This window comes from Epinephelus lanceolatus, chromosome 4, assembly GCF_041903045.1.
Source record: "Epinephelus lanceolatus isolate andai-2023 chromosome 4, ASM4190304v1, whole genome shotgun sequence".
Lineage (NCBI taxonomy): Eukaryota > Metazoa > Chordata > Actinopteri > Perciformes > Serranidae > Epinephelus > Epinephelus lanceolatus.
This window is the reverse complement of record NC_135737.1, coordinates 17885044-17897753: the sequence shown is the minus strand read 5'-3', so window position 1 is coordinate 17897753 and position 12710 is coordinate 17885044. Positions and strand designations below refer to the sequence as shown.

Genomic DNA, 12710 nt, shown 5'->3' with positions numbered 1-12710 from the left:
TCATGTCCTACGGTCGTATCTCGCTTCAGCTATGCTCAACTGCCTGCACGCTCCCTGGTGGTACTGCTGTTTCATCTGTATGCGAGGAAATGAACACAGAGCATGGACAAAAGGCTCCATCCATCTCTGTCATATTTAACATTGAGCATAAATATCGCCTATAGCAAAAATCGCCACTGTGCTGGTCTGTTGGTCAGACAAAATAAGGACAGGAAGCTGTCGCATCAAAGACAAACTTTTTTTTTAAAGATAATTTATTAACCAAGCAGTTAATTGACAAAATATTCGTTAATAACAACAATCCAGACCTTGGTCTTTATAAAATCCTGGCTACGGCCCTGTTAAAGTTCTCTCTGTGTAAATAAAGTTAAACTCCGCAGCTTGAATCAAGCAAGAGTTTCACAAGAGCACTTGAAGGCAGCAGCAGTAAGCCCACATGTGTGTTTTTCGCTGTCAGCTGAGCTCAGTGAACGCATCCCGCCAGCAGAGCGCGTCCCTGCGCCTCGCACAGAAAATGGGGATGCCTCCGAGCCGAGCACAAACCCACTCCCCGTTTTCCGTGAAACTGTGAAAAGAAAAAGCCCTGTTGTTTTTTTTTAACACTGTCAGAAAGCCCATGCACTGCGAGCCTTCTCCACCTCCTACACCGCTCACAGGACTCACCCAGGATGCTGTCGAACAACCCGCACATCGGGCACAAAGTGGCAGGCTGTGTGATTTTCCTCTCCCTCTGTAAGTACTCACTTTACTTTCTAATCTTCATGTCAGGGGGCTCGGACCACACAGCTGCGAGAGACTACTGACACCCTCAACAGTAAACAGTTTGTCCTGGTCTCAAAGGTGAAGCTTGTGTTTGGAGAGAGGCGACAGTGTAGCGCTGAACATAGTGTTTCCAGCTGCGAGAGCAGACGAGCTGTGAGTCCATTTCCATAACTGTTGGAGAAGTGCGGAGCCATGATTTGACTCAACTTCCTGAGGAGTTGAAAGGCGATTTGCACATACTGCTTGCCATGTGGGTTTATGCAGACCATCGACTGGAAGTTAACACTGAAGTTGATCACAGGGAAAGCGCTGAAAGTGCTATCCGTTGGAATCACGGCATTTCTGCTGAAATCTGTTCCCACTCGCGACAAGCGGCGTTAAGTAGCTTCTTCCTGACACATCGACGTTGCACTAGTGGGAGTCGAGCCCGAAGATGAAGGCACCTCAGGCTACAGCTACTGTAAGCTTTACCAAGTCACATTTCTCTGTGTCAGTCTGGAAGTGCACCAGGAATTTAGCAACTAAAGTAGAAGAGTCAACCACATGCAGTGATTTATTCCTCTTTCTGTTGCCAGAGAAGGAGAGATCATACCAGCCAGCTGAGTGTCATTGTACATTGATTTAACAATAAGTTAAATTAGCTGCAGAAACATGTTAAATTATTAATGATTACATTTGACCTCCTCCTCATTGCTTAAATAGCTAATGGCTTAAATTTAATCTCACAGGAATAAAAGCATGTTTGAACATTGCATACAGTGCCGTACTGTATCTTCCACCATTACCAACAGAGATCTCCACATCAGAGCAGCAGCAATTAATTGAGTAATTAATTAATTGAAAGAAGATCAAACATTGCTGATTCTGGTTTCCTAATATGAGAGAACTGGCTGTTTTTCTTTGTTATAAATGAAGAATCTTTGGGTTTTGGACTGTTCAAGAAGCAATTTGAAGACGTCACTTCGGGCTCTGGGACTGTGATGATCATTTCTCGCATTTTTTTGACATTTTATAGATGAAACTATTGATTCATCAAGAAATAATTAGAAGATTAATCAATAATGAAAATACTAATTGGTTGCTGCCCTGCTCTGCATACAGTATGTGCATGGTGCACATACTGAATATACTTGGTGATGTGTGATCATGACACTCTCATATCTGCTGGGTGGGGTGCAGGTACACAATGTGGCTGCAGCTGTGGAGAGAATTACAGTGAGTGACCAATATTGCATGGCCCTGGCACCATGCTGATGTCCTCCTGAACAGTATGAGATAAATGCTGAGCGCAGTAGACTCTGCCTGCGTTGCTGGGACTGAATTTTGTCACTGTAGGATAATAAAAAATGCCAGAATATACAAGGATCTGCAAATATTTTAGTGCTGCAAGAAAAGTGCAACATCTGCCCGAGTAAATAGCACAGGAAATAATAACATACTTTAGTGTTCAAGCCCACAAACAGAAAGGTTAGAGGCTAAGAGGATATCTATGAATCTTAATGCTGCAAGAAATTGATTCCGGACACACTTATTTATTATTAATTGGATTCGACCGAGGATAATCAGTTTTTAACCTCCCCTTAGTCACTCTTTCACATTCTGTCTCTGCTCACTGTTCACCTGATCGCGCTTATGTCATATAAAAAATCTGCCTGGTCTCTTTATTTTACAGACTTTCATCATTTTTTGAGTTCTCTGGGAATGCAAGAAAAGTTGTCAGATGTCATTTACGTATCATCTTTCATTCTTGGTCCCTGATTGCGCTTTGAAAGGGTAAGAGGTTTTTCTCAGTTTAATCTGTACTTAATACATGGATATGGTTGAAATGTTGCATTTCAGCTCACCTCAAGATGCTGCACATTGAACAAAAAAAATATATTTCAGAGCTTCTATTTAACCTTGTGGATATGTCAAAAATACAGTACAGTCTGGGCAGTATGGAGAGCCAGGGTCAATGCTGCAATCCACCGGTACCCTGTGCACATGCAAAAGCTGTTTTTCTGCGTTTGGCACCGGGTCAAGCACGTTTAGTTGGGCATCAGCCTCTGACAAGGCTTGTCTGCTCCCCCTGTATGTAATATTCATGGAGCAAACATCAAGGCACAGCCAAGATCTGGAGAGTGTCCAGTTTGGTGACATTAAGGTGCCACCTCCACTGTTTTTAAATGATGTCGTCCATAAGGCTTCACCAGACTGTCATTTCTAGTGTGCACTGGAGCAGATTGTAGCTGAGTGTGAAGCAGACAGGATGAGGAGCAGGACCTCCAAGTTGGACTCTTTTTGAGTCCACGTGGGCCAAATTTCAATTGTGACGCATGTGGTAGCTCCACAAAGTCAGCAAGTGATTGCTGACACAGACATACTACAACAATGTACGATATTAGGGACAGAGAGAACACTGCACACGCTGTGGATTTGATTTCAAAAGCTAAAATCTTGAGAAAAAAAAGTCCTATGCTGTTGTTATGCGAGTGTGGTGAAACACTACAAATAGCACATTTATTGCAGTTGAAGATGTTCCTCATACTCTGCCACTGAGAAATGTTCCTCGCACCTTTTATTGCTGCTTTGTCATCTTAATTTAAGGTGGAACATCTGGAAAGTTCCAGATTGCCATTTTATCTCACCATCCCCCAGTTTTAAAAGATCTCAATACAAGTGTCTTGTGGTTTCACTCAGAAGTGACAATAAGGACTGTGAAACTGATGTGGGTGATGATGGTGAGGAAAGAGAGACAAGCTCTCAAACAACTGTCTTAGTTCTGACCGCCAGCTGTTGGGTAGACGGACTGATATTGCAGACATGAGCAGCCGCGTTGAGTTTTCTCTGCAGGCTGGAGGGCCTCACTGTGGGTGAGAGGGTGAGGAGGTGTGTGATGCAAGAGGGCTTCAGGGTGCAGCTGCTGCTGTTGCTTCCACGCACTCAAAGGGGCCAGCTGAAGTGGATCAGGCACCCTATAAAGACGCCATCCACCAAAGTGGCTAAACTCTTTCAGATGCAGGATGTGCTGGTGAGATTACTGTACATCTGGGAGGTTTTGGGAGTGCTTGACGATCTCGCAGGAAGAGAGCTGCTGGGGAAAATCTGCTCTGTGCACTTGCTTTTGAAAATCTGTCCACCTGTCATCCAACTGATGAATGGATGGATGGAGGTCTTAGTTACAGCTGCAAGGATTAGTCGATTAATCAATTAGTCGATTGACAGAAAAATAGCCAACTATATTGATCGATTAATCATCAAAGTAACTTTTCATGCAAAATTGGCAGAAAATGCTATTTTCAGGCCCTCAAATATGGACGCTTCCAGTGTTTCTCTGTTTTATGTCATGTAAACTGAATATCTTGGGTCTTTCTTGGACTGACAAAACAAGACATTTAAAGACATCATCTTGGACTTTGAGAAACTGGTGACATTTTTTCCTATTTCTTGACAGTTCAATGACCAAATGATTATTTGAGAAAATAATTGGCAGATTAATCAATTATGAAAATAATCATAGTTGTAGCCCTAGTTTTAATCATGATATCTGACTGAATTATCCATCCATCCATCCATCCATCCATCCATCCGCTTATCTAGGGCCGGGTCATGGGGGCAGCAAGCCGAGCAAAGCATTACAGATATCCCTTTCCCCAGTGACGCTTGCCAGCCCCTCCTGGGGGACCCTGAGGCATTCCTAGGCTGGATGAGACATGTAATCCCTCCAGCTTGTTCTGGGTCTACCCTGGGGCCTCCCACCAGTTGGATGTGCCTTGAATATCCCTAACAGGAGGCATCCAGGAGGCATCCTGATCAGATGCCCAAACCATCTCAACTGGCCCCTTTCAATATGAAGAAGTAGTGGATCTACTCCGAGCTCACTCCGGATGTCCAGGCTCCTTACCCTGTCTCTAAGGCTAAGCCCAGCCACCCCAAGGAGAACACTCATTTCAGCCGCCTGTATCCGCAATCTCATTCTTTCGGTCACTGCCCAAAGCTTATGACCATAACTGAGGGTTGGGACGTAGATGGACCTGTAAATCAAAAGTTATAATGAGAAATTTTTAAATGAACTTCAATTACTGCCATCATATAACCCAAAGAAAACCTGAAAATCTTCAGCAACTGAAACCAGAATATTTTTGGCATCAATTATCAAAATTGTTGCAAATTCATTTTCTGCCCATGAACTAATGAATTAATCAGCTTAGGATTTCAGCTCCTTCATTAACAAGGCTGCTTTTTGGCAATGAATTTTTTGCCATTTCTGCACCAGTATGATCAAGTACTTTAATTTTCAGGTATTTAATTTCCTGGATCAGCCAGAAACATGACTTCTACATCTGGTTATTTTATCCATTAACAATTTCCCAATTCATTTCCCACAAAAATGCTCATACTGATATTGGGGTAATAAAATGACATACTGTGATGATGTAGGATCTTATTCTTATCATCCGCCCTGAAGTGGTACTTACCAAAGAAAACACTGAAGATAAGTAGTGTTTTGACATTCCCTTTAAACACACATATTTGCAAGGCAGATCCAACTTACAATGCTGTAAAAAAATGCAGATCATTCAGTTACTGACAGCAACATTATGACTGACAGTCACTAATGACTTATGGTATTTAAGACACCATACCACCATTTTTTTATTTTTGTTTTCCTTTTGTATGGCCATATTAATCACTAATGGTGTAAATTAATATTTTCTTTAATTGAAGATCATCTTTCAATGCACTTGAAGATGTTGGATATTAGGCATCCTAAGTTCAAAAAAGATGTAAACTGTATTTAGATAAAAGGATAGCATTGAGAGAGCTCCAAGTAAAAGCAATATCTGGGTTAGAAGTTGCCAGTATGGGATCTAGATGGCTGCTGGCAATGCTTGAGTGGAAAGAAAAAGTTTAGATTTAATACGACACAATGCCAGATGAAGCCTTTGCTTCTCGCATGCCTAACATACAAATCAGATGCATTATTACGATTGCATGTGCAGTGCAAACTGTGTGCCATCTGTGCCAGTTCTTTGAGGAGCTACTCTTATTATAATAGTGTTTGCTGCCTCTGTCACTGCAAAGTGTTTGTCCCTGAAATAATTACAGAAAGAAACACACTTTGTGATTAACTTTACAGATTTTTCACCAACAATGAAAAATGGATTGAAGCTGCAATAAGTGATTTTTTTTATTTATAGGGACCAGAGAATGAAATCCAAAAACTCACAGCAACACATTTCTCACTTTCTTAAATTCTGTTTGGATGGAAAGAAGCAAACAGACAACACAAATCAAGGCCCAGACAGGTCTGCATGATTCTTCATCATTCTCACTTTTCCACCAAAAGTAGCACGTGTAGGCCGATGCATTTTCTTTTAACACAGGAAAACACATAAAATAGGCAAAACACTGCTTTCATATTGCCAGTAGACCAGCAGACAAGGATGCCTTTCTGTTTTTTTCTGTTTTGTTTTTTGTCTGGTGGTTTACATTCAAGGCGGAAAACTGTACAGTAAACAGTAAAAAGCAGCATGGAGACCAGTGAAAATAGGTAGTTACTTCCTTTTAAGTCCTTTTTAAGTCTTTTACTTATTCAGTCTCTCTCTTTCAAAGTAAGTGCTGACTGAATTTTGAGAGGTTTTTTAGCACTGCTTGGATTGAGACTGACAGTATTTTGTGGTGACCTCTCATCAGTGCATTGGCAAAGAGGTTTAACCATATGGGCCCAAACGACGCAAAGTGCGTCCAAATTCACACCTGTTCTTCTCTATTGATTTTCTCTGCATCATAGCAAGAAGCCATGCATATCACGTGAAACAGCAGAACCGCAGCGTTCTGACAAGCCCAAGCACTTGTCGGTAGTCCAGTGTTTTCACAGCGAAAAAAAAAAGATAAATTTACACTAAAATTATGTATAACAAAGCTTTCATACAGCTCTGCGCACACATTACTCTTGGATGGATTACTCGCGAATGCAGGGTCGCACAGAAATGCCACGCATATCACATGAAAGCGCAGGAGCAGAGCTTTCCAATGATACCACACACATGATTGTACTGTCATCCCATCACGCTATAAATCCAGATTTATTGTCTACAAAATAAAAACCTGACGAATTTCTTCAAAATCCATTATACAGATCTTGTTATCAGTCACTTCATATAGTGAGGAATATCGTATCTTACCACGTCTTAGGCTTGCGTGTGTTTCTCCCTGTCTATCCACATTTGTAGTCCGGCTTTCAAGATGCAAATATCTCCATATTGTCCAGCTGACACTCCATCAAACTTTGTATGGCAAGACCAGCCACTTCACCTTTCACTTCACTGCACCCAGACAACTGCAGCCTAATTATGCATGCTGACAGGGCCGTAGTCACCATATATATTGAGGGGGACATGTGTGTCCCCCAATGCCCAAAATGCCCCCCAATATATAACTGAAACTGAAAAACAACAACAAACTTTGTTTACTGTAAGCTTTCTGATGACACCAAAGAGATTGTGCTGTCATCCCATCATGCAGTAAATACAGATCAATTGTCTACAAAATAAAAACCTGACGAATTTCTTTACAATCCATTATGCAGATCTTGTTATCAGTCACTTCATATAGTGAGGAATAATATTATTACTATTTTTCTGTTACCTTAGATGTAACTATTGCATGTTTCTTTCAGATAAAACACATTTTTGACTTTTGACTCATTCACAAGTCAAAACACATTTTTGACTTGTGAATGACTCAATGGAATTTCTTGCAATAATGAAAAAATACTGGCAATCATGTCCACCTGGCACAAACCACATGTTTTGCACAACTGTGAAGTGACAGAATGTCCCACCATCATGGTTCTTATATTGCCAGATTCCAGAGAGTCTCCCCTCTTCATATATGGCAGAATATGTCAACTTCCAACTTTCTATGGTGAGATACATGTAAAAATGTAAGAATTTAGTAACACTTTTTTTTTTTTTGATATAAAATTAATATAAAATACAGGGACATAGAAGGACATAGAATTATGGCTAATCTGGATAGCCCAGATTGTCCTGAAAAAACAAGATATAGCATGTGTATGTAGCCTTTATAATGACTGTGATATGAGCTTAAAATTAAAGGCAGTAAAAATACCCCAAAAAGGCCTAGGGCCCATAGGGTTAAATTAGCACGTTCACCCAGGTGTTGTATTTCCATCACTGCTGATTGGAGCTGGTGTCAATACATACCTGTGACTACTGCAGTCATTAGTTTAGTAATTTGCACATACATGCACATAGAATGACAGAAATATTTATATATATTAAAATGTTTAAACATTGTGCAGGAAAGGTTAGAAGCTGAAAATTGCGTAATTGATCAGAATGTCAGGACTAAGCTGTTACACAAAATTGATAGAAATGTAGCTACCAATTACAAAAAAGTTTGTATTTACAAACTGAAATGTAGAACAAATGAATCAATGAACTGAGTCCTTTTCAGATGTTCTTTGAATAACAATAATGTAGAGGTTAATTAGAAGTAGGTTGTTCCAAAGAGATGGTCCTCTGCGGTCCGACAATACGGGTCCCGAGAACGAATGCCAATTGTAACTTTTCCCATTGGGTGTAAGTGGGTTTTTTTGTCCAGTGGCAAAGGGGCTTCAGTGAGCTGTACAACTCCCCTCCTTGAATGCACAGAGACAATAATGAAACTGAGAGAGGTCATAAGAGAAAGAATTGGACTTCTTGCTCAGCGTTGAGATCAGAACAAACCCTATTGACTGCCAAGAGCATCCATTTAAAATGATTCTGCAAAACCCAGAATAGGTTCAATGACAATGCCTTTTTTCATCTAAGGCCAACGCTTTAAAAATTCTTCCTGCAATGTCTGTGCGCAGTAATTAAGAATGATCAAGGTTAGGAACAGTCAATGAACATGGCAAGAATAGAACAGCAAGCTTTAATTGAGCATTTGTGGTGGGTAGCAAACTTCCATCTCCTCTTTTTAAGTGTTATGTTTTGTTCTAATGGAATTAGGCGGACAGAAAACAGCTTTTGGATGACATCGGAAATTCTTGTTATCATTTCATGTCTATTATTTGATGTAATTAATAGTAATGCCCAGTAATTGTCCACATTGTGGTACCTGTCTGCTTTCTTCTTGTGTGAGGGAGCTAGGTAATTATGGTTGTAAATTCGACCCCGGGGGGATGGCAAAAGGTTAAAATATTTAAATCTGAATGGCAGTGCAGGCTACGGTTACTGTAGTGGTACCTGCAGGCCTCACCTAATTTTATCAACCTGCTCTCATCCACTAAAATCATAATTGGTTTGCCATCTACCGTCTGCCTGATTCCATGTGAACACAACATTACTTGCTACCTACACCACTCGACCTGTGTACTATACTTTGCATTGGTCATAAATCCTAAGATTCAGAATGATCAAATATGGTTTGAAGGCACAATCTGCAGACTCATGGTCAGTTAGCTAGCAGTTGGAGCTAACCTCGGTAGTCCGCACTCATGCTACGAGGGCTGCAAAAAAAAAAAAAAAAAAAACCCTCTGCAGCCATCAAATTTGCATGAATACAGCAAGATGAAAATTAACTTTGTGTTAAATTTTAACACACCTTACTGGCAGAAACAGGGCGACATGAGAATCCCATTTGAGTCCACTTTGTCACCACTAGTAGAGTTTAAGTCCAGTATTCACTCGCCTTTTATCTCTCAGTGCGGAAAAAGTCTCTTTGGCATGCTGAATGTTTGAATGTCCTCACCAGCCACTCTATGCCATTTTTTTGCTATGCAGATAGCGCTCCTGTATGAACTCCAGTGCTGGGAGCTGCTGTCTATGGTTTTAGGAGGGGTTGGTAAGAGCTGAATTCACGTTTAATGGCCCTCAGCTTTGGGATGTTTGTGCACTGGTGTGGATGGCAGCCCCCCCATAAATATCAGCATTGTGAAGCTAACGTGATTTGAGGCTTTATTGTCTTTGCCAGATTAAATAACTTTGTTTTTCAGGCCCGGTGCAGCTGCAGTTCAGACTCTTCACTATTGAGCCTCTTTGGAAGCCTTTAGTTGTCTCGTTTTGCTTTGAGCACACAGACATGGACGTGGTGATTATCAGAGCCCTTTTAAAGCTGATACTGGCTGCTAATTAGCATTCAAGTTAATATAATACACCTGCATAGCAGCCTTTGTTAATGTGATTTAGTTACTTCAAAGTACTTTCATGTGGTGTTTCCATTTATTTCCGCTCCCGCTGTACCCATTAAATCCTGGATGAAGTGGAGAGTTCAGTCAAACACCAACCAATTGTCAAACAAGCAAATCATTGCTTAATTACTATAAATCTCTCAAGATTTTTTAACATTTTAGACAAGGAAATGACTCCTGGCAGATCTGTTCACCTCCAACAAAGAGGAATTGTCGTCCTGTAAAGTATGGAGCCATTATGCATATTTTCTTTGCACAGTGCTTCCTGGCTAATTGCATTGGACATCTGCTTTTATTACAAAGACAATGTAAATTGAGAAGCATGTTGAAAAGCCTTCAGCGAAGCCATTCAGAGCTTCCAGCATGTAGAGTGATTTGCAGTGTTTCTAAAATCAAAGCGAGTAAGTTCCCCTCAGTGCGTCTCAATTGAAAACATGGTTGACAACAACAGAGTTGATTATGCAGGCTGAGAAGGCGATGAGATGGAGGTGCTCCCATCAGCACTCCTGACACTATGTAGGGAGTTACACCCCCTCTCCCTCTCCCACTCCTCTCCGTATGTCTCTGCCTCTCCCTCTCCAGGGTGAGCCATGAAAAGATGGGAAGTTTGAGCGGCTGTAGCGGGAAGGATTATGAACATATTCCTGTAGGAAGGTTCGTTTCACGCCAAATGTTGCATTTTTAATACTGACCGAAACTGGGATGCCAGATGACAGTGTAGTCGTTCTACTCGCTCTGCGGAGCTCGTGATTTGCTGAATCCGATTTTATGTTTGTGAACTTCACATGGCAATTAGGATCCATGGACATTAGATAATAATGTGTTTCAGCCTGAGTTTGGTTCAGCTTGCTTTTTTGTTGCTGATAAAAAAAAGGAGTTTAATGCAAATTGGTATTACTTTTCTTACATTTAGTGCTGCTTTATCAGCAAGCAAAGGCTTTTCTTCTTTAAGAGCCATAATATACTGTATAGAAGAGATAGAAGACACCTTTTTTAAAGGGGCAGTTGATAGAAAACAGGTTTTTAACTGTAAATAAATGAAAATAAAAAAAACTTCACATGGCACGGTACCTTCTCGACAGTCTCAGCTCAAGGTCCAACAACCATATCCTGTGGGGGCGACCTCTAGTTTACCTGGAAGAGTGTGCACCCCGTATATGTAGCAACTTGGGCTTTGCTGAGTGTCATCCCCCCTCTCTCTCCCACTGTTCCTGGTCAACTACAGCCGTCCTATCAATTAAAGCTAAAACGCCCAAAAACATATGTGGTCATCAGAAAAGCATTTCCCCAGTTGCCATGGAGCTGTAGTTGCTCAGACCTTACACTATTCTGAGCCCTTTTATGACTTCTTGTCCATGTTTGTCCAGAAGTTAAGTTTGATGGTTTGTTCAGTCATCAATTATATTAATTAACAATATCATATTTATGTTATTACTTGTATTATATAATAGGTGAAAATTGAGGCAAAAATCACAGCTGAAATTTGATGAAAGGAATACTTTACCCACAATATGAACATTTGTAAATCAATTAGTCATGCTGTGTTACCTTGAATTCACGAAGAAGACTTCTTGCATGCCTCCACTCAAAACAGCAAACATATTGATTGTTTGATGACCATGTATAACAACATAAAAAATTATATCAGAACATCGATTTATAAACTCTCACATAACAGCTCAGTACTTCTCAAACATATGCATTTTTGCAAAAAAAAAAAGAATAAAGAACAAAAGAAAGCATAAATACGTTTCACTTTCAGTTCAGTTTGAAATTGTAAGGTTTTAGTGAAAATGCATGTGTTTGGGAAGTATAAATGAGTTATACTGCATGAGGTGTGTGAGAGTTTGTATACTGATGTTTTGATGATGTTTTGTTTTGCTGTTGTTTCACATGGTTCCCAATCAATCGATAGATCAATATGTTTGCCATTTTCTGTAGAGGCATACGAGAAAAACAACGCTGTCTTCACAAATTCAAGCGGCATGACTACTATAGATGGTCATTTTGTTGGTGAAGCATTCCTTTAAGATGCTATTTGGTGCAGAAGCATTGACTTTTTTCTGTGTTTATTTTTCATTATTTCCAAGGACTCTGGGTGATATAAGGGATCAGCAGAAATCTCTTCATGTTTTGTGTGACTTTCTTTATTGGAGGCATGTTTGAAAGCATAAATTGAGCTGCTGCCAACACAAAACCACTTTATTAATTGTAAACTGCAGTGAACAGTGTCCTCTCAAAGTAATAAGCAAATGTTGTAAAAATCAGTTCCTCTCTCCTTTGAAATTACTGTGTATTTTTCTGTGAAAATCAGCAAAGATTGTAGATGTAATTATTATCTCATTGTGTTTTGTTTGTTTGTTTCTTTTGCTCCTTTTAAAGACATTTTATTAGGGTTGCAGCGGTATATTGGTTTCAAGTTAAACCATGATATTAAAATTGACGGTTGTCATACCATGTATAATTGCATTTCTATGATACTGAAAAAAATGCAACTGGACAGAATTATATATACTTCCATTAAAAATGTTTTTAAGTGTTAAATATAGTTGGAGAATGTTTGTTTAGCCAAAAATAACCCTTCAGTTTTAATTTCTTTAAGGTCTTTCTGACTAAAAATGATAATAATTCTGTAATACCATGAAACTGCGATATTAGGTATTGTTAAACTATCATATGGTTGCAGCCCTACATGGACCATGTCTTCTCTTTCAAAGGAACTTAAAAAAAAAAATCCTTTGGCTTGGGTGGCAGATTTGGACTGTGT

General features: G+C 40.0%; 1 protein-coding gene across 2 annotated transcripts in view; it reads left to right on the top strand.

Moving 5' to 3' along the window:
• Positions 1 to 482: 482 nt before the first annotated feature.
• The window catches only part of b3glcta (beta 3-glucosyltransferase a), a 91230-nt gene continuing 79002 nt past the window's right edge, over positions 483 to 12710 (top strand). The window contains exon 1 of one of the 2 annotated variants that reach the window (XM_033631053.2): positions 483 to 732. In XM_033631053.2, coding sequence (XP_033486944.1) covers positions 669 to 732 — 64 coding nt within the window. In that variant the 5' untranslated portion in view covers positions 483 to 668. Of the gene's footprint in view, positions 733 to 849; positions 1223 to 12710 lie in introns of those variants that run through there. The other variant, XM_033631054.2, reaches the window with a different exon arrangement.